The sequence below is a fragment of the Hydra vulgaris genome, chromosome 10 (assembly GCF_038396675.1).
Source record: "Hydra vulgaris chromosome 10, alternate assembly HydraT2T_AEP".
Lineage (NCBI taxonomy): Eukaryota > Metazoa > Cnidaria > Hydrozoa > Anthoathecata > Hydridae > Hydra > Hydra vulgaris.
In genome coordinates, this window is record NC_088929.1 from 25532501 (window position 1) to 25556161 (window position 23661).

The 23661-nt window shown below is 27.9% G+C and overlaps 1 protein-coding gene across 1 annotated transcript in view; it reads right to left on the bottom strand.

Moving 5' to 3' along the window:
- The window catches only part of LOC100210907 (uncharacterized), a 28880-nt gene that overhangs the window by 2529 nt on the left and 2690 nt on the right, over positions 1–23661 (bottom strand). Inside the window, exons 3-4 of the mRNA XM_065807609.1 lie at positions 18549–18740; positions 10720–10984 (exon numbers count right to left, since the gene is read on the bottom strand). Of these exons, the coding sequence (XP_065663681.1) occupies positions 10720–10984; positions 18549–18740 (457 nt within the window). The remainder of the gene's footprint in view (positions 1–10719; positions 10985–18548; positions 18741–23661) is intronic.

The following is a 23661-nucleotide window of genomic DNA, read 5'->3' on the forward strand; positions in this document are numbered from 1 at the left end:
TGTACTACTAAGTAACTACATGTGCCTCTAAGAGATTAGTTGTACAGCCGTCTCTTGGAAGAAATCCATGTTGAGAATTCATGAAGAGTCTTTTTTCAAGGCAAGGTTTCATCATCCTCTTGTGCATCAAACTTTCCATTATTTTACAGGGTACTGATGTGAGAGAAACTGGCCTGTAGTTTGACCATTTCTTTCAGCTTCCATTTTTAAATATAGGAATTATGTTTGATATCTTCAATAGGTTAGGAACTATGAAAAAAATCACTGCTTTCAGCCAGTGATTTTTTGAAAATCATTGCTAGTGACCTAGTTATTACAGTGGCATAGTGTCTAATAACACGTGGATGCATGTTATCATAGGCTTTTGACTTTGTCTCAATGAGCTCTTCTAGATTTTGCTGAACAGATTTAATTGTTATTTCTGCTTCACTCCATTTCTGTTCGGTTCTCAATGATTAGCATCTGATGTAATGATTCAACAGCAAATACAGACTGGAAATATACATTAAGTAAATGAGAAACTTTATGACTGTCTGTTGTAAGATTTCCATAGTTCATCTACCAGCTGTGAGATATTTGCGCCAAAGGTTTCTTTTCTATTCCGCTGCTTTCAACTTCTGGCATATTCCATAGTTTTTTTTGTAGCTCGAACAGTGTTTTAGCTGAAGGTATGTGTAGAGTGACCACCTCTTTGATTTTGTCAACAAACACCTGGTAATTGTTATTTACAGAACGGAAGTTGAAAATTGTCACCCAGCCATAGGATGTGATTAATCTTTTCTGTTCTTCTTTAACAGAAGTGCTGTTTGTAGCAAATGAGCCAGTGAGAAAGTAGTGGGCTTAACCTGCTGGTGTGTAGCCATTTTTGTTTCATTTGCTGGGATATCAACTTTTATGTAGATGGCTATGCCACCTCCTCTGCTTCCTTGGTTTTTGTTATAAAGTTGGTAGCCAGGAAGTGGAGAATCTGATGCTTGATCAAACCAGGTCATAGTGAAGAAAAGCAAATGTGGTTTATTTTCTGCTCATTATCAATTCTCTCAATAAGTTCATCTCATTTGACTTTGTTTAGCAAATGAGGATTGTTAACTAATATATTAGACTCTCTCTCTCTTTTTAATTTTTATTTCAGTTGCTGCCAGGTTAACATAAGTGTTCCGTTTTACTATATCGAGATAAGAATGATTGGCTGCTGTTGCTGGTTTAATGGTTACTCCATTGATTTGGTCTCTAAGATCATTGATCTCTTTGTAATGCTGCTGTTTGATTTGGACTACCATTAACATAATTTTGATTATTTCAACAACTTTATCTTTGTAATTTTTGTCAAACGCATTATTATTGATGGTTACTCCTATTTTCTCCTGCTCTAATTAATCATAACTTCAATAGATTTTTTATTGATTCATTTTACATTTATGGATTCTTGTAGATTTTTGTAGTTAATTTGCAATTGTATACACCAATTCAAATCCATAGGAGGAGGGGTACCACTCTACAGCAGTGGATTACCTCTGGGTCATAAAGTATTTCAATGTATTTAATATTAATTTTACCTTATTAACACAAATAAAACTGTAAGTTTTTGTGTTTCTCTCTCTCTCTCTCTCTCTCTCTCTCTCTCTCTCTCTCTCTCTCTCTCTCTCTCTCTCTCTCTCTCTCTCTCTCTCTCTCTCTCTCTCTCTCTCTCTCTCTCTCTCTCTCTCTATATATATATATATATATATATATATATATATATATATATATACTATATTCAATACTATATTCAATACTATATTCTTTTCTTTTTCCTTCCATCATAGCCACGTAGTTAAGAAAAGGTTTATTTTTATTTATTATAGTATTATTTAACCTAAAAGTACAAGATATTAATATAAAAATCATTTATAAACTAAATTTCACCTTTTAAATCAAATGTACGGACAATTTTTTGGTTTTAAAATTTTTAAAACTTTTAAATAAGTTAATTATAATTTAAATTGTCGGGAGAAAAGATGGTGTATCGTTTTTATTTGTTTTCTTGTGCGCTATCTATTGGTTTGATTTATTTTTTTCTATCATTTAAAGTTTTAGAGCTTTTTTCAAAAAACCTTATTTTTCATTAATGTACGGACAATTATTTTGCCCACTGTATATATGTTTACATATATATATATGTTTATATATATATATATATGTTTATATATATATATATATATGTTTATATATATATTTATATGTTTACATATATATATGTTTATATAAATATATGTTTATATATGTAATATATATATATATATATATATATATATATATATATATATATATATATATATATATATATATATATATTCTTTTGTTACTTTTATATTAATGGATTCTTGCAGATATGCCAAGTGTAAAATCTATTATAAACTCGCACAACAAATACATTTTATGCAACGATACAAACTCTAATCAAGAACACTGTAACTGCTTTAATAAAAATCTCTGACCATTGTTCAATGTTTAACAAGCAACATTGTATATCAAGCAATTGTAACCTAATGAAATTGTCTCCTAATGAAAAATCCTACATTGGTATAAGTGAGTCCTTTTAAAGTTAAGATAATTACTAATTAGTTATTAATTAATTAATAAGAAATAAAGGCTAATCACATTAAATTTTTTAATATTTCTAAATACAAAAATGATACTGCGCTCTAAAAGTAGGTATGGAAGTTAAAAAAAGCTAATGTAGCTCCTATAGTTAAGTGGAAAACTCTTAGGCGATGTAAAGCAACAGTATAATCCAACATATAAATCTTGTAAATTATGTCTCACCGAAAAATATGAAACCCTAGATTATAAAAATACTAATCTATTGAATAAAAGGAGTGAGGTTATTTCTTAGTGCTGACATAGAAACAGATTCCTTCTTTCCCAATTTGACACTGGCCATTAGAAAAGATGTTTTTCCATATTATCAATATTATTGTTACTATCATATTGTTATTATTACTATTGTTATTATTATTATTATTTGACGCCAGAACTTATTCCATTGATTTTTTGGAATTTTGTAACGGTTTTTTAATTGTACATTTTGACTGTCTTTTTTGTGATTTAAATATATGGCTGATGAGTGCTAAAAATGGCATGAAACTTTAAGTACCATCAATAAGTTTTTTTTTTAAATCTAGCTTTAAGTTGATAAAGTTGTTTAATTTATACTGAAAACAGTTTGATAACCATTAACTCTTACACGATGATGTACTATAACAAAAAAATCAACCCTGCATATGCCTATTGGTAAAAAGAGCGATTTATTGGACCAGGCCATTTGTCCCATTTATTGAGACCTGATCATTGAATGGAACAAAAAAATTATTGAATAGTACAAATATAAAAGATTGAAAAATAAAAAGAGGTCAGTAATAAGTTTTAAGTAAGTTAAGCAGTAAAGGTTGTTTCTACCACTAGGTATGCCAAAAAGGTTATGCAAATGGTTTACATGTGAGACAAATATGTCCGCATATTGGCAAACCTAACAAACTTTTTTATTTTAAAAACCAAAATTACTCAATGAATTTTATTTAAAATAGAATACATTTAATTAATAGAATATAATTCTTTTAAGTAAAACAAAATAGTGCAGTGTAAAAACTTAGATTTCCATTAACATAAATTATATAAATTAACATAAGTTAATTACTAGCTTATTAAGTATCTAATTTACTTAAAAAAACTCAACAACAAAGCAACTTATTAGTGATAAAAAATTAATTTTACGTGTTAAACCAACACACTAAAAACAACACTTATTGCTTTTTGCAAAATACTAAGTAATAAAAATTAAGTATATTAAAGTGTAAAAGATATTAAAATTTAACTTCACATAACTCGCACTCATAGTAACACTTCTTGCTGTTGCTATTACAATTATTACATATCTACCATTGACAAGCAGCCCCAACAAAATTTTTCCAGTTGCATTTGCATAATTTGCAAGTATTTTGTTGTTGTTGGTTAATGCATGTTTACAGATGACACAATTAAAAAATCTACTGAGTTTTCTGTTTCTTTCACTTTTCTGAAGTCAATTTTTCTTTTTTGTTTTATTGTCCTTTTTTTTACCAGTTTCAACATTTTTTTAACTATTACTGTCTTTTCTGGAGCTTTAGTTAATATAGAATTTTACCCTGTTGTCTTCTTTTTCTAGAATCTTTTTTTGGAGGTGCTTTAGGGTATGACTGAATGGTTTCCGGACTAACTTTTTTGACTGATGATTCAGAAAAATCAACTTAATTGTTTTTTTGTATAAATGTTGATTATCTGATTAAAAACCCTTTTAGAATAAATTAAAACATAGTAGAGTCTTCAAAAAACTCTAACGCTGTCATAGATACTTCATTCCAATTTTGTTAACCAATCTAAAGTGTAAGAAAATGAAACAATCCGCACAACTTAAAATCATAACTAAAAATCAAGTAATATTTGAAAGTAGAAAAAAAAAAAATATAAATTGCCTGCAAAAATGTAAAGATTTAAACATGTAGTGAAGGATATAAGAAATTCTCCGAATAATAATAAAAGACGAAAATTGCGTCTGTGAAAATTAAAACAAAGCTAAGTAATGAATGTAAGATAATATAGCATAAAAGTTCCTTGATAATAGTAATAATATGAAAATCAGCGGATAAATCATATATTAAAAAATATTGTAATAAGATTAACGAAATACTAAAAGAAGACCAGATAAATTTAAGCCAAATGAATGGTTAAAAAATTATTTTGGATGATAAAGCAATAATATTAGTCGTGATATAAAAACGATGTACAAAGCGGGAAAAATATTATTTAGAAGTAAAGTCTTCTCTACAGTCCGAATTAAAGGTAACTTTGAGACCATATTTAAATCGAAGTTTCCGAAAAAGTAAAGCTTTCTCTACGGTCCGAATTAAACATAATTTTGAGACCATAACAAAAATAAAAACAAAAAAATGTCTATCAACAAAACATGTCGAAAGCCACTAGTCAAAAAGAATCGCTCTTCTATATATTTATATGAATCCTAAAATGAAAAAACAATCACACATGATAACCACATATACATAACATACAAATTTACATTTAACATTCCAACCACATACTATATATTAAAAGAAAATATTACCTAAATAAGAATGATTTCAAACAAAGATAGTTTATCTTATAAAAGAACAAAAAGCATGCAAATGATGTAAAAAGGCTATATGTGCATAAGGGTGTATAGGTGTAATGTGTAAGTCCGTGCTGTTTATGTCGTTCAGTAGAGTCTTATGTTGTTAGTAACCAGCGTAAAAGATTTATCCCTTAACTACACCAAGCCAGCCCAGTCACACTCCAGAAAACCATGATGGATTAAACACCTATGCATGGATTTATAACTGACTTATGACTAAAAAACTAGCCCATGCGTCTTCCAGAGACAAACAACTTCTTTCGCAGTGGCAGTAATTGTGATTTGGAAAATAGTCGTGCTCGATGACCGTAACACTAACCCTTACGGGCTAGGCCCAATATTATTTATAAACTTTGGCATATAATTCTGACATATATAAAATTCTTCGAATGGTCACACACAAGCAGTGAACGCCTGAGGGAAGAAATGAAGTACATTAGAATAAAGGAGAATTATTATTCAAACAAAGCATATTTTGACAGTTGTCAAGACAAAAATAAAGATTAATAGAGGAATATTTAAAATATAAATAAGACAGACAACTCACCTAAACAGTACTAACAGTAATAATAAAATAAAAAAATAAATAAATCGTTATATAAATACTAATATGAACTAAGATATACAAAAAATATATCACCAAACAAAAAATAAATAAAACAAAAAATACATTAAAAAATAAAAAGTATGCATACAACAATGAAAGGCCTCAGAATGGAAAAAAACATTAATGCCAATGTGTAAACATAATTTGTGTAGTGATTAAGTAATAAACATCTCCTCAGAGTCGCGTCTATTATTACTGGCGTTTCGATGAGGATCAGCACTTATAACTAGTTTATCCCGCCAGACAAACGTCATTGCCACGTCATATGCTTTACCCCGCGAATATGTTTATTACTTAATCACTACACAAATTATGTTTACACATTGGCATTAATGTTTTTTTTCCATTCTGAAGCCTTTCATTGTTGTATGCATACTTACTATTTTTTAATGTATTGTTTTTTTTATTTATTTTTTGTTTGGTGATATATTTTTTGTATATCTTAGTTCATATTAGTATTTATATAACGATTTATTTATTTTTTTATTTTATTATTAGTGTTAGTACTGTTTAGGTGAATTGTCTGTCTTATTTATATTTTAAATATTCCTCTATTAATCTTTATTTTTGTCTTGACAACTGTCAAAATATGCTTTGTTTGAAAAATAATTCTCCTTTATTCTAATGTACTTCATTTCTTCCCTCAGGCGTTGTGTGACCATTCAGTGAACTTTATATATCTCAGAATTATATATATGCCAATGTTTATAAATAATATAAACCAAACACATTTTAATTTCTTATTTATATTATAAACTGTAACTTTTAATAACACTGTCTTACCTGCATTAAAGATACATTCAAGTTTGTATTTATATTTTAATTGAATTTCTAACAAATTATAAAAAAACATGGACACAGTATGTTCATTTAAGGCAGTTGCATGAGATAGGCTGACCTTTTCTGGTTTTCATAGTGATAATTTTTGATGACGCATTAAACAACTGTCCACCCATTGCTTTCCTGCCATTTTATTTAGGCGCAATGAATCAAGTATATTTATTGAATTCAATACAACACTATACTTGTAAGCTAACTACCTAGTTTGTAGTTTAGTTAAACTGTAACACATATTTGAAGACATGCAATTAATTTTAAAATATAAATACAGGTGGAACTGTATTACCCATTGCATCCATGAAAGCCAACATCGCTACCAACAACCCTCTTTCTGCTGAAACAACATGACCAACTCGCTTAGCTCCACGAGTTAAAATAATCTTTGGAGGGTCTGTAACTGTTATTAATTCTGTTTCTTTTGCATCAAAAATACATTCAGGTTTTAAATTGAACTAACAAATTTTCAAAAAAAACACACACAGTATGTTTATTAAACATGGACTTAGTATGTTTATTAAACATGGACACTTTATGTTTATTAAACATGGACATTGTATGTTTATTAAAGGCAGTTGCATCAGTAAGGCTGACTTTTTCTGGTTTTTGTAGTAATAATTTTTGATGGTGCATCAAAAAAACTGTTGATCTATTGCTTTTCTGCCATTTTATCTGGGTGCCATGAATCAGGAATATTTTTTGAATTTAATGCAACACTATACTTGTATGCTAACTACCTAGTTTGTAGTTTAGTTAATTTGTAACACATATTTGAAGACATGCAAATAATCTACAAGAAAACTTTCATCATAAGCGTGAAAAAATTTCCTATTTCCTACTTTTGCTATGTATTTAAAGTTTTCTGGCAGCTTTAGAGATCATTCCATTTTTACAACTCTACCTACTGTACAGCTCTACCAACTGTGGATTTTGATAAATTATATTTTTAGCTGCATCTCATTCAACATACCCTTAAGAGCACTTTTGACTGCATCTTCAACATCTAAAGAATTTTTTCTTAATAAAATATAAAATGTATACTATATGGTACAACAGAAATCTGAAGAATCACAATAGTTTGTTAAAATAGATTGTTAAAACCTTTTTATAAGTACTCACAGGGAACCCACAAAATTTTTAATGTAAATAAAAACTAGAGTTCTTAAATATATCTTTATATCTAATTAAATAATTAAATATTCTAAAAAAAATTTTAACTTTCAAACAAACATTTAATTTTTAACTAAAGCATTGGCCACACTTGTTAAGAACTGCACCATCAGAACTCTGATTAACATTAAATGAAACAAAAATATGTGTGGCAGTAACTAAGTTGCCGAATATATTTTTTTGTTTTTTTCTCAACAGTTTGATCCCAAAGTGCTGAGACAAGTTGTGTTCATTTTAAACAGAATGATAAAAAAAAATATTTGGGCAGAATTTTTTTAAGTAAAACAAAATAATAAATGTACACCGAAAAAAACAAACTTTGTTGTTTTACTTGAAGGTTGCTGTCTCCATGTTAGCCAATCTCTCAAAGTTTTAAAAAAATATGCCACAATCTACAGACTGTATAATTTATTCAAGCATTTAATTCCAAAGAGTTTTAGAAAATGACATCATTGTAGAATTTTTTTCTTTTAAATCAATATTATTTGTTTTTGTTTTATTTGTTTTTTAAAATAAGCGCTTATTATCAATCATATGACTTTTCCATAAATTTGATAAGAAGCTAAACAAAAGAATTTTATTTTATAGAGTGTGTGAGAACCAAATAAATTTAAGATTTTTATGTTAAAATATAATAAATATATTAAAAAGAATTTGATCACCTTATTATATGTTCTGAACCTTATTTTATTTTATGTAAACAATGTGAACTTTTTTTCTAAGCCATTTATCACTATGACATTTTTGTTCTCCTATCGAAATGACATTTTACAAATTCTTAAATTTTTAATTAATAAAGAATTTTGGTAAACGACATCATTTATTAGAAATATCAGCTGAATCTTTAAATTTTTAGTTAGAAAATATTTAGAGATTTTACACTTAACAAATTTACAGACAGCTTTTTATCAATTAAAGTAATAATTAATGTTTTATGGCAATAATTCAAGACAGATGGTGATTAAAATTGTCAATGTGTAGCACATTTTAAAAAACATATTATATTTAATAATTCCCAATTTATGTCGTATTTGGCAAGTATTTTACATTAAAACTCTTAAAATTACAAATCAAAAAACTACCAAATTTGAAAATAAAAAGTTTTTCATTAAACAATTTCAGTTTTAAAATTTACTTTATTCAACTTTAAAATTTATTGGGGGATAGGAAGGGGGTGGGGTGCCTCCACCCCCTCCCGTTCCTCAAAGATTGTGATTTTCAAGTTATAGTTGATTTTTTAACAAATTTAGTCAGTATTTTTTAGGGATTCACCCCCTCATTTTATTTGTAGAATCGCCTCTGCTTGTAACCAATGAAATGCTGTTAATTAAACTTTCTTTGCTGTTAATTAAACTTTCTTTGCTGTTAATTAAACTTGACAAGGTTAACACTTTCACTACCAACCATTTTAACAAAATTTTTTACGCTGCAACCGCACATTTTTTTTGAATAAAATTTGGAAGGCATAACATTGACAACTAATTAAAATTCGAATAGTAAATCTTTTTAAAAGCATAACTAACTATATATCAATAAAAACCTAAACAAATGAACTTTTTAATTAAATAAGTTTTTAACACGAATCATTGAACAATAAGAAATGCAAAGTGCTTAAAACCATTGTTTTATAAATAGTAATTAAAACATTAAGTTCAAAACAAAATTCATTCAATGTGTAAAAAGAATGTTTTTCGAGATGAAAAAAAGACATTTTAAATTACTTAGCTAAATATTTATACACTTTTACTAATTTAATTTTACAGTATTAACGCTGCTTTATTTTAGAACTAAATTTAAAGATTTTTTTAATCAAAGATTACTCAAGATTTTGTCAAGATTTAACTTTGTCAAGTGATTTTTATAATAACATAATATGACTCTTATTTATGATTTTAGTTTTTGATTACATAGAGAATTAATTAAACCTTAAGAACAAACAAATTATATGTGTCTAGAGTGAAAATTTATGTACAAAACAAGATAAATTGTGAAGCATACTCGAAAGCTACTACAAGTGGCTTGCGGTCAAAATTTGAAAAAATGTTAATTAAAGTAAAAATCAAAATTTAAAAAAAGTGTTAATTAAAACAAAATAATATTTTAACAGAATCTTAATAAGGATAATAATCATTTAATAACAATAAATATAACACAAAAAATAATTTATAGCAATAGACGAGCTTAAAATATCTGAAATATTTCACATTTTTAAAGTTCGCATTAAAAATGTAAATTTTATTTACATTTTTAAACTTTAGAAATGCGAAATTTAGAAAAAAGAAATTTTACAGTAATTTAGGATAAAAAAAAAACTTTTATATAAAATAAGTAACTAAACAAATTTAATTTAATAAAATTTTTTTTTATTATTATAGATTTAACAATCTATAATAATAAAAAAAAATTTTATAACTTGATAAAAAAAAAAAAATTTCAGATTTCTTATCAAAATTCTACAATGACGTCATTTACTAAAACTCTTTGGAATTAAAGGCGCTTGAATAAATTATCAAGTCAGTAGATTGTGGCATATATTTTAAAGACTTTGAGAGATTGGCTAACATGGAGACGGAAAGGTGCGAGTAAAACAACAAAGTTTGTTTTTCTTGGTATACATTTATTATTTTGTTTTACATAAAAAAATTCTGCCCAAACATTTTTTTTTAATCATTATCTTTAAATTGAACACAACTTGTCTCAGCACTTTGGGATGCCTTAAAAACTGGAGTTAATAATGTGTTTTTTTCCATGCTATATATATTTTAGTGTTTTTATTATATTTTTACCTTTTAAATTTTTTAAATATAACTAGGTTCAGTGTTCAAAAAATTTTTTAAACATTATTGACTTACAATTTAAAACTTAATTAAAAAAATTAATAAATAAAAAATTAATAACAGTAAATTAGAAAATAACATACTTTTACGTTTTTTTAGGTTAGCTTGCTGTACTTGACTAATCTCATCTTCAGAGGTGTCAGAGTATATGACACTGTTTGTTTGTGAGACTTTTGCGATACAGCTACGAGGACTTTTAATAGCAGCAGACATGCAAGGAGTTGTTGTAGAAGCAGTAGATGTTTGAGAAGACATAGAACTAGAGCTTTGACTGGTAATATGAGCCTGTCTTAAATGAGAGTTCCGGTTAAATCGACGTAATTGAAACGTATTTCTTGATGAGGCCCTCTTAAGAAATGAATGTCATAAAAAATAAAAGATAATAGCATATTGTATATATATATATATATATATTATATATATATATATATATATATATATATATATATATATATATATATATATATATATATATATACATACATACATACATGTATATAATTGTATATGTATATGTATATATATATATATATATATATATATAATATACTATATATATATATATATATATATATATATATATATATATATATATATATATATATATATATATACTATATATATATATATATATATATATATATATATATATATATATATATATATATATATATATATATATATATATATAAGGGCTGTTCATGTGAACACAGGAAAAAAAAATTTTTCTCGGATTTGAATGCATAGTTGTTTATTTTGTGCCATTTGACATAGTAATTGACTGTGGAAAAAATCTTTCCAATCAGATAATGTTTAGGGGGTGCTCAATGACCATAAAGTTTTACGAAAAACGTCAAAAACGTGTAAAAAGTTCCAAAGTTCCAAAAATTTCTAGAACCTGGTTAGTTAGATTTTTTCCACTGAAATATTGTCTGATTGCGTGCTATATAGATTAATTAAAGTGCAGCAGATTAACTGTCATCAGGGCACCAGACTAAAAAATGTCTGCTAATGTTTAAAACAACTGTGTTTATATCATTTTGTTAAAATTTGTATTCATAATTTTAATACTATTATTTAACTCAATTTAGAATTTGTTCAAACAGAATAAAAAGGTTTGCAAGTATAAATATTATTTTTATTTGGAATTTCAGTTTGACAACAAATGTATTAATATTTTGATAGTACCTAACCTTAGTAACCTATTACAGAAAACTAGCATGGTAGTCTGATAGTGTATTGTTTGTTATTAAGTGCAGATAATAATAATTTCTAATTTGAAAATATTTATTTAATTTCTTTAGTAATAATTATTATAATATATTGCTGCAGCTGCATAAACCAACAACTGAATGATAAGTTTGTATAATATGGTATTGAGTTTTGATTTTCTCATAATATTTCAGTTATCATTGAAATGGCAGCATCATCTCGTGTTGCTATCTCTACACGACTTCAAACCAAAATCTTTTTAATTGGACAACCAGAGCCAAATCTTCCAGATAAAGTTCTTCCCTTAACATCTGATGTTTTAAAAACATTTTTTTATCATCTTAATTCAACCAAAAAGTCAGTGCCTGAAAGTCTTAAAACAACTGTTGATGAACTGATTATTATTTGGAATAAAGCCCGTATTCCGACAGCATTTCATCCGAATGTAGTCTTAAAGTTGAAAACTTTAGTCCAGGAATTTAAATTAATTAAAAAAAAAAAATCCAGATTGTCAGATTCTCAGAAATCGAGAGAGAAATCATTTACAGACACCATTGGCCTACTTTTTGACATTGCCCACAAGGATGCTGAAACCATGATCAGAATTGAAGAAGATAAAGAATTTTTATTGGATCAGAGATGTCAGAGAAAAATGGTGATGTTTGGAGAGGACAAAGAACTTTCAAAATTAGAAGAAAGAAATGAAGCAAGGAAACAAGCAGAGAGAGAACGAAAGCTAAAAGAAGAGCAAAGACAATCTGGTGCGAGTGCAATAGTTCCTGTTATTGAACCTTTACATGACGAAAGTTATAGTGATGACAACGATAACGATGCTGTTGATAATGACAAAATGGTTGATAGAGATTTTGAGATAGAAATCCCTGTTTATTACAGACAACAAGTCAGTAAAGCAAGTTCTTCAGGGTCAGCTGAATCAAGTTTAGCAAGTACTCCAAAACGACAATGTATCTTAGATACAATTCTTGACTCGCCTGATGTTTCATCAACATTAGACAGAATTAATCTATCTGACACAAAATTTACTATACTAGCAGCAGCAATTGCAAGGGCTGGTGGACAGAACCTCGATGATGGATCATTGTCACGTTCTACAGTCCGTAGAAAACGAACCTATCATCGATCAAATATTGAAGCCACTGTTCGAACTGAATTCTGCGATTTGGACAAACCACCATTAATCGTCCACTGGGATGGCAAACTGATGATAGATCGTACAAATTCTGCAGCCCCTAAAGCAAATGTTGACCGGCTATCTGTAGGTGTGACAGGTCACAATGTTGACAAAATACTTGGAATAGCAAAACTATCAGCTGGAACTGGAGAAGCCCAAGCAAAAGCAGTTATTCATCTGCTTAATTTCTGGGACATAATTGGTGATGTTATTGGAATGAGTTTTGATACTACAGCCTCTAACACTGGCTCCAAAAATGGTGCATGTGTAGTTCTAGAGAAATATATAGGTAGAAATTTGTTATATTTCGCTTGCAGACACCATGTTCATGAGATCATCTTTTCCAGAGATTTCAGCAATATTGGCCCAAAGTTAATCAAGGAAATTTTAAACCTCTGGATGACATTCGAATGAAAATACCCCTGGTGCAAGAACTACAAAATGAAGTGATTGCATTCCTCAAAGAAAACCTGCATGTTAAAATGCCAAGGGATGACTACAAAGAAATCATGGATCTCTGTCTGTTAATACTTGGAAAACTGCCTGATCAAGAAGAGAAAAATTATCATTTCAAGATCCCTGGTGCTTATCACATGGCTCGCTGGATGGCCAAGGTTATTTATTGTTTTAAGATTTATTTATTTCGTGAAGAGTTCAAGTTGATCACAAAAGAGGAAAAAAATCTCTGTGAATTTTGCTTATTTGCTAGTCTGGTTTATGTAAAATCTTGGATATCATGCACAAATGCCAGCGATGCTCCAGTTAATGACTTGTTTCTGTTTCAGCAACTTAAGCAGTTTGCAGTTGTGAATAAAACGATTTCCGAAGCAGCAGTCAAGAACTTTCAAAACCATTTGTGGTACCTTTCACCAGAATTGGTCCCACTAGCTTTGTTTTCAAACAAACTTCAAACGGAAGAGAAGCGAAAAATGATTTTCAACATGAAATTTCACGGTGAGAACTGGTCTGAAAGGTTGATCAAATTAAAGAACATTGAAAGTCTAGAGAAGAAATCTCTGGACATGCTGGTGACATCAGTTTCAGCAAGTGCGTTGCGGTCAATGAAGGTTGATATTGATTTTCTGTTCAACAACGATCCAGCTACCTGGAATGATTCCCCAGAATACCAAGAAGGAAAAAATTTAGTATATTCATTGAAAGTAGTAAATGATGCTGCCGAACGATCTGTGGCTTTAATGTCGATGTTTAATGAATCGATTACAAGGAATGAATCTGAAATGCAGAGGTTAATTCAGGTGGTTGAGGATCACAGAAAGCGAGTGCCAGATGCCAGAAAGTGTACTCTGAAGAGTTATAGTCCTCGCTAGCATTAACAATGCACGAACTATAACATTACGATAATTAAATGTTAATTGCTCATGTTTTTTTCACTAGGATTTTTGACAAAGAGTCAAAAATCCTAGTGTTTTATTTTGGAAAAATTCTGATATAACAAAAACCGCAGAACTTTAGTCGTATTGCAGTATTTTATTTCATTAATTTCTCTGCTAATAAACCAGTCTAAAGTGGATGTGGATTGTAATTTGTATTCAGAATTTAATATTTAGAGATAATTAAAACTGATCAAATCTGAAAAATCTAATTAACCGGGTTTTAGAAATTTGTGGAACTTTGTTACTTTTTCCATGTTTTTCACATTTTTTGTAAAACTTTATGGTCATTGAGCACTCCCTAAACATTATCTGATTGGAAAGATTTTTTGCACAGTTAATTACTATGTCAAATGGCACAAAATAAACAACTATGCAATCAAATCTGAAAAAAAATTTTTTTTTGGACAGCCCTAATATATATATATATATATATATATATATATATATATATATATATATATATATATATATATATATATATAGTGTAGAAAATAATAAAAACGCAGTAAACCTTACAATATATATATATATATATATATATATATATATATATATATATATATATATATATATATATATATATATGCATATGTGTATATATATCAGAAGTGTACACTCATGGTTGCCCAATGGTACCAGGCTATCAAATTTTGTGAAGGGCGACTAAAAATATTCCTACGGTGCAATAAAGCGACAATTGATTTTTATCCACAGTTCTAGCTTTTTTTTTTTTAAGAATTCTATAAAAAGAAAGTAATAATAACTAAAATAATAATAAAACTAATAAAAATCATCAAAAATAATAATAAAATTATATTTTAAACGTCACAGTGCCAAAGTTTGTTTTCTGCATTTTCAAATATTAATTAGAACTAAAGAAAATTGTACAATCATTTAAACGTATTTAAAAAATACTTCCTAAATAAAAACTAAAAAGTTTTATTGTTTAAACAAAAATTAATATTTCATTTTTATTTTTTACAATTTTTTTTTAAGGATTTAGAGATAAAGTAATAGAACAAAATTTGTCTAAAAAAATAATTTGAAAGGCCTTGCTAAGAAGCTTTTATTTACAGCTCATATTTATTTTATTTAATTTTAATGGGAGATGCGGAAGTTATCGGATAAATCTGAATTTAATTATTTGAGCATAATAATTTGCTTTTGTGGTTTTATGCGTAGGCATAAACATTCTGTGAAATATAAACTTTATTATTTGAAATACAATTACTTAAAATGAGGTTAAATGCAGCTGAACGAGAATCTTTTCGAAAGCGACTCAAAATGTTTTTTTGTAAATAAATCTAATATAAAAAAAAAAAAAAAAAAATCGTAAATCATTTTGAAAAGGAAGGATTTGATCAAAGTACAATATATGATAACCTAAAAAGACTTGAAACTGTTAACTCCTTTTCTGATAGAAAGCACCCTGGTCATACAACGTCCTGGACTAGATAAAAACAAGTTTTAAATTTGGTGCAAATCAATCAACAATTGGTTGTCAATTAAAAAAAAAGAACATTAAATATAAAAAACATGAAAATAGTCCAAAATACACTATAGAACAACAATTAAAGGCAAAGAAAAGACGCAGCAAACTAGTTAACCAACTCTATAACACAAAAACACTACTGGTAGATAAAGAAAAATACTTTTTTTTTGCAGGGGACAAAATACCTGGAAATTCTGGATACTACACAAAGAACAAAAAAACATGCCCAGAATGTCTTCGTTTTATAGAAATAGAGAAATTTCCAAAAAAATAATTAATGTAGATAGCTATATCTGACCGTGGTATGTCCGAGCCATTGTTTTGAGCCAACTTCTTCCATTCATTCACAAGTATAATGGAAACTTTGACTATTTATTTTGGTCAAATTTAGCAAGTTCTCATTAACTAAAGATTCTCTAAATTGGATGGACCAATATGTCTATTGCGTTGATAAAGAATCCAATCCCCAAATGTGCCTCAAGCACGACTAATTGAAAACATTTGGGGATATTTAGCACAGAAGGTTTACGAGGAAGATTGGCAAGCTTTAACAGAGCAAGTTTTGATTGATCAGATTAAATTAAAACTACAAGAAATCGATTTAAATTTTTACAGTCGCTTATGAAAGGCGTCAGAGCAAAATTGAGATCAATTGCAGATGGTGGTGTTTTTTCATTTAAAAAATAACTTATTTTTATTAAAAGATAAATACTTTATTTAAAAAAAATATAATAATAATAATTTTTTTTTCATTTATAAGTATGTTATTGACATCTTTATTCTGTCCTATAACTTATGATAATCACCTATTATTTACAGTTTTTATGTTAGGCTTTTATTTAATGCTTGTATTTTAACGATATATTTACGATATATCTATCTACAAAATAAATTGATATATACATGCAAAAAATATACATATATGTAAATATAGATACATATATTATGTATGAAATGGTTTGAATACATGCTCAACAGTTTTATATTAAGCAAAAACTTTTATTTAAAATATTTAAATTTAGAATATATAAATTATCTTTTAATATCATTTATGGAATGTTTATTCAGAAAATGGACCTGCTCTTGCAGCCAACCTCCAGCCATTATCACATCATCGTAATGTTGCATCTCCTTCTCTTTTCTACAAATACTGTAATGGGCACTGCTCTAAAGAGCTAGCATCTCTTGTGCCATCTACTAAAATTCATTCTCGTGTTACTCATCATTCAATTAAGTCTAATCCTTTTTCTGTGCTGTTCCTAAGTGCTCCAAAAACTCTTATTCGTCTAGTTTTTTTCTTTGAACATCAGTTCTTTGAAATTCGCTTCCTTCATCTTGCTTTCCTGATTCATATAATTTGCAATCTTTTAATGTGTCTGTCAATCGTTATCTTGCTCTACAATCTTCATCTTTTCTCTTCCAGTAACTTCCAACTTTAATTAGTGGTTGCTTGCAGCCTTGTTGGAAGCAAAGATAAGTAAAAAAAAAAAATATTGTTGTTGTAAAAAAAAGCTTTTACTGCAACTGAGAATTTTTTTTTTTTTTTTAAATTATTTTATACAAATTTTTGGAATAAAAAATATTTATAGGGGTCCCTTAAGACTCTTGAACATTTAATAGGTCCTGAATATTATCAAAAAAAGATTTCTTCAAAAATATGTCAACCTGGGTCTGAAATGAATCAAAATTATTTAAAAGTTTAAAAAAAAAAATCATTTTATAAAAAACATATTGAAAAATATTTATATTATAAAAAATCTTTAATGAAAAAATCTTTAATAAAAAAATGACATTTTGTCTAATGACAAAACGTCATTTTTTATGCAGTAAAATTTAATTAAATATTTTGTTTATAAAATGGTTATTATTTTTTAAATTTTTAAACAGTATGGAGAACATGCACAAAGTGTTGTTACATTGACATTGGTTTTAGTAGTTGTATGTGATATGTGTGGGTTTGTGTGTTTTGTTGCTAATTTTTATTTCCCATGTTACAATAAAAGGAAAAAAATATATTTAAACAGAAAGTAGCATAAAACAATACCATAAACATTGTGGGTGCCAACCATGTTGTAAAACATTTTTCTCCTAATGTATAAAAAGTTGGGTCTCAAAGTAAGAAAAATTTTATAGAAAGTTGGATTTATAAAATGATCATTTGCTACTGGTAACATATAACCCAGTATAACCTGACAATTTTACAAATACAAAATCTAATTAAAAGTACCAATTGACAGGTTGTATTATCTTACTATTTTATCTTGTGAATTTTGGTATAACTTATTGGAATAGCATTTTATGAATTAAACTTTGTCATTTTACATTGTAAATAGCATTTTACAACACGAACACTTGAACATGACTCTCTGCACTGGAGAATGTGCAGGGAGTGAATATAAATCAGGAAAATAATCAGTATTGGCAAACCTTAAGTTGATGTATGCACAAAAAATATTGTATTTACTATAAATTGAAGTAATAATTTAAGTAAAATCAAAAATTAAAATTTTTTTTTATCAAAATGAACTACTTAGGATGAGTTTTAAAAATCGGTTTTTATTAAAAAAAAAAATTATTTCTGCACATTAAAAACTTAAAAAAACTAAGTCAATGTAGAAATACCCTTAATCTAGCTTCTCCCGATGATGGATAAAATGTTTCATCTGCATCATGATCATCTTCATCAAACGAAGTCTCTTCATTTACCAAACCTAATGCTACCTCATAATCATCTTCAGCAATAGCCATGTTAGATTGATTTTTGTCTTTTATTCGAAATGTTTGTTTTGAAGAACCCCCTGGAACTTGTGATACCTAATTAAAAATAAAATATCTAATAAAATTATAACTTTATTTTAAAAATTTAATATTAAAAATTTATAATTTTATATATATATTTCTCTATTTTGCAATCAAATATTTTTAACTAAATTAATTTCATTTTTTTGTAATATTATTTGCAACTCTCACTGTTAAAAAATTCTCTCACTTAACTGTTAAAATGTGGCTGCACACAGAAAGAAGTTGATTTCCAGAGGTGTAGAGTAAATTTGAATCTCTACCAATTTAATACTGCATTTAAGGCAACAACTTCAAAATATTCAATTAGTTGTAGGATGATCTACAAATTATGTAGATGACCCTATAGTTTGTTACATGACGATTTGTTACAGGAGGAGGAAGGTGTGTGTGTGTGTGGGGATGGGGGGGGAGGAGGAGGGGGGATTTGATTTGTAATGCAACATTTTTTTGTTATTGGAATTGACTTTTTAAATTGACTAAATGTAGACTTAATGTCCACAACACTACACCAACTTACTGCTAATAATGACATTTAATTTATATATTCAGGCCTCGCCAGGAAGTCGAAAAACAGTTTACAGGAGCATCTTACAGCTCTATAAATTTTTCTCTCAAAAGTATAATTATCATTGTAACTAAAATAAAAAATACGAAGTCATTTTTATAAAATAAAAAAATTGCATAATAAACTGCAATGCTTTTTAAAAGACACAGTTAATGCAAACAGGAAAAAATAAATAAAAAAGAGTGCTGATTTTAATGCAAATGTTTTTGATTAGATTGTACTATTTGATAAATATAAAACTACTAGCTGATGGAACCCGTAAAAATATGGGTCTTTGTAAATTTATTCTACACCAACCATTTCTATACTTTTTACCAAACCTACCATTTCTATATTTATCTATTCCACATCGATATATAATTAGGTTTGTTTTTCTCCTGAACGCATATCATTGATAGCTCAGTGGTTTAGTACGCTGCCATCAGTGTTGTTTCGGGGGGTTTAAGTTCTCCCTTTAGTGTAATAAATTTTGAAATTTTTTCAATGTTGCTATTATAGCAGTATTTATAGCAAAAAACTAATAATATAGCAAGATTATACTATACAATCATATACAAAAAGATTTTTAAATGATAAAATAAAATTTAAAATTGTTCTCATTTTATAGATATATTATACACCCTTGTTCCATTTACCGCCTGCAAACTCAACATATTTTAAAGACTTTTACACATACAAACATTTGTACATAACACTATACAAAAGGCAGAACCAAGAAGACCTTAGATCATTAAAAACTATAGACACTGCCTTAGCTATAAAACGCTAATCAGAAAGTTGACCATAAAAAATTTTGCACAGTCACGCCAGTTTGTGATGAAAAAAACTTTTATACGTCAAGTTTGCATTTATCTTACATCTTTTGATTAATTTTAATTTTTTTTTTTTTTAATTACATGATAAATTAGATAGATCAGTGGTTTAATGCTGTCATTGATGCTAGGGATGCCAAATATTTGGGTTTTCAATATTTGTACAAATACCAAATATCCCAAATAATGACCCCCCAATTATTTGTACAAATACCAAATAGTAAAATGTATGAAAAAAATCAATTGATTTCAATTCAATTTTAGCTTTTATTTAAATGATATTTTAAAAATACAAGCATATTCGAATTTTCTTTTTTCATTCTATTACGAAGTTTAGTCTTGAAGTTTCCAGCTACAGAAAAGACTCTTTCAACGTCTGTTGATGTTGCTTGCACAGTTAATAAGGCATCGTATATTATCTGAAATTTATCTGTACATTCTTTTGTTCCTTCAAACGCCTTAATTTCATTTTCGATCGAAGTTTTGACTGTTTTCTGATGGTTTACAAAGTGGTTGATAGTGTCATCAAGCTAGGATGTTGTATTTGAATCATTTTCATCATCATTTTCCTCCAACAATGATTCTGCAAATAGTCTTGTATTGAGTTCCTTAATTTCTTTTCTAATAGTTACTTTTGACGAATATTTAAAATAATCATTTTCCTTTGGATAATCACCAGTGTGAAGAAAAATCAATGTTGATATTAAATCAACATTTCTTCGTGAATCAATTTGAGTTTTTAAATTTTCAAGCATTTTTTGCGATATCACTTTCCTGTGCGTTGAGTGTGTTGAATAAATAGATAATTGATCCTTCTGCCACCATCAAATTGCAGCATTTAGAGCTTAATTTTTTAATAACTTCTTCAACTGGAATCTATTATGTCTTTAACTTAAGTTTCAATGCTGTCATCATATGAACCTTCAAATTCAATTATTGTAGATTTTACAAATTCTTTCAGTTCATAAAATCTCTGCAACATAGGAAGTACACTATTCCATCTTGTCTTGCAGTCAATTAATAGAGTTAACTCTTTTCCTGTTGTTTCTTGGCGTTTTCTTTAAAGCAAGAAATTTTCAACGGAGATTTTTGAAATTTTCTCACATATCCTCAAACAACTGATATAACATCAAAGTAGGATTTTTCCATTGGTAAAGAGTTTCTTGTTCATTAAAATCTAGTTTTTCATTAAAATCTTCATCTTCATCATCAAGTTCAACATAATCATTATATTCATCCATCTCTTCATGATCTTTTTGATATAAACAGTCAACAATAGCTAAATTTATTCCATGATTGTAACAAAGTTGACTTTCAAATGGCATCAAGGTGGCATATTTTTTTCATTACGGAAGCTCCATCATTTATAGTTGAGACAATATCTTCTGAAATGTCAAGTTTGATGTCCTGGAGTTTTTTTCTGGCAATTGTTTTCAATTTTTCAGCATTTTCAATTTTTCAGCATAACTACCTGATCCAACAGAAGTTAATGCTAATTGCTTAGATTCAGTGCCGTTGTGAACTTTGATATTTAAATATCTCTTGAATGTATTATCAGTCTACTCATCAATTATTGTACTAAATTTCTTTCCCATGACTTTAGACTCTTAAATTTTTAACACAAATTCATTAAAAACTTCTTCGTAGTATTTTTTAATGTCTTCCCAAACTCTTGATCTTGATTTAGGCATTTGATGACGGCGTGATGACAAATATGATTTAGTAGCATCCGAATTTATTATTTGATAAATTGAAAATCCATATTTGGCTGCACATTTTAATATTAACAACTCTCTAGACTCTCGAACTGTAAAACTTGTTATTGGACGTTGAATTTTTTGATTACTTGGACCTTCTGTTAATTCTAATGTATTCTTTCTTTTAAGAGATATATCCATGCCATGTTTTAATTTTAAATGATTCATCAAATTCGTTGTTCAATAATTTACAATCGTACAAACTTCATTACAGTTGCCAACTTGACATTTTGCCTGATTTTTACTGATTTTTACAAAATGTTTCCACACCTCACTCGTCATTTTCTAAATAAAATTTTAGTTTAGTCAACGTAACCTAAAAAAGCATGAGACTTATACCTGATAGTAATATTTATAGTACTTCTTTGTATAATTTCAATAGATACTTGATTAAATTCACAATTAAACAAAGATAAATTTTAAAAAATTTCAGTAGTAGTGAATTAATTATGATATAAAATTCACGAAAATTGAAATAAAGGGTTCATAACAAATTAGATTTTTAAAAATGTGATGGTTATTTTTTTTAAAAATGCTGAAAAATAATTTAAAATTTTTTGCACTATTTGTATACAAATATTTGGGTGAACCCAAATAGTGCTAAAAACACCAAATACCCAAATAATAAATAATTGATGCCGTTTTGCGAATTTTCTTTTTTTTGCCTCTACAGCAGCATCAGCATATCACAGCATGAGTGACTTAATAAATTTTTTCAGGACTATCTTACTAAATTCTTTCTTATTTAAGTTTCAGACCATAATTTTTTTCAGACCATCAGCAGCTTATTAGGACTAATTATCTGAGCACATTTATAAAAAAAAGTCTTAAACTTTTGTGCAGAAAAGCTTTATACAATTCAATTACTTTTAGAAAATCTTAGAGTAGTTAGAATAAATAAGTCACAAGTCATGATGAGTTTGAATATTGCTCCTGGGAAGAAACTTCGCAAACCTCACAAGCAAAAGATTGCCAGAAAAGAAAATCTTAAAGAAGAGAAGCAAATTCAGGGTGAACAAGATGAGGATTTTCTAATACCATCTCATTCAAAGTCATCAAAACATACACTCTCAGAATAAAATCAAAAAGTTGGGCGCATCAACAAAATGGTAAGTAACGTTACTAGAAAAACTGAAAGTCAAGTCAATGTTCCTTCAAAACTGTGTTATGAAACAAATAACATGATAGAGAAGGCTGAAAACTTTGATGAAACTATGAGCTTGATAAAAGAAAAAATGTTCTGACAAAAGGACTATTGTTCAACTTCTAACACTGGCAACCCTAAGTTGGTCCATATTAGAAGTACAAAATAACTTTGCAGTTACAGAATACCAAACAAAGATGGCTAGACATATTTTTAATAAAAGAATTATTAGTTATCCCTCCATTGTATAAAGGTAAAGTCTTACGCAAAGAAATAAAAGACTCTGTTAAATTGTATTAATACTCAAGTGATTTATGTAGAACTATGCCTCAAAAAAAAGATCATATTAACATTCAAAAGAATGTCCATAAACAAAAAGAACTGCTTTTGTGTAATTTAAAAGAACTATATGTATTATACAAAGAAAACAATACAGAAATACAAATAAGCTACTCAAAATTTGCTTCACTTAGACCAAAGTGGTGCATTTTGCCAGGTGCAAGTAGTACACATTCTGTTTATGTTTGTTCTCATCACCAAAATGTTATATTGCTAGTGGATGCTATAAATATTGGACTTAAGTATAAGGATTTTTGAAAACTGTTTGTTCAATAGACAACAAAGAATGCATGATTGCACAGTGTGATAATTGTCC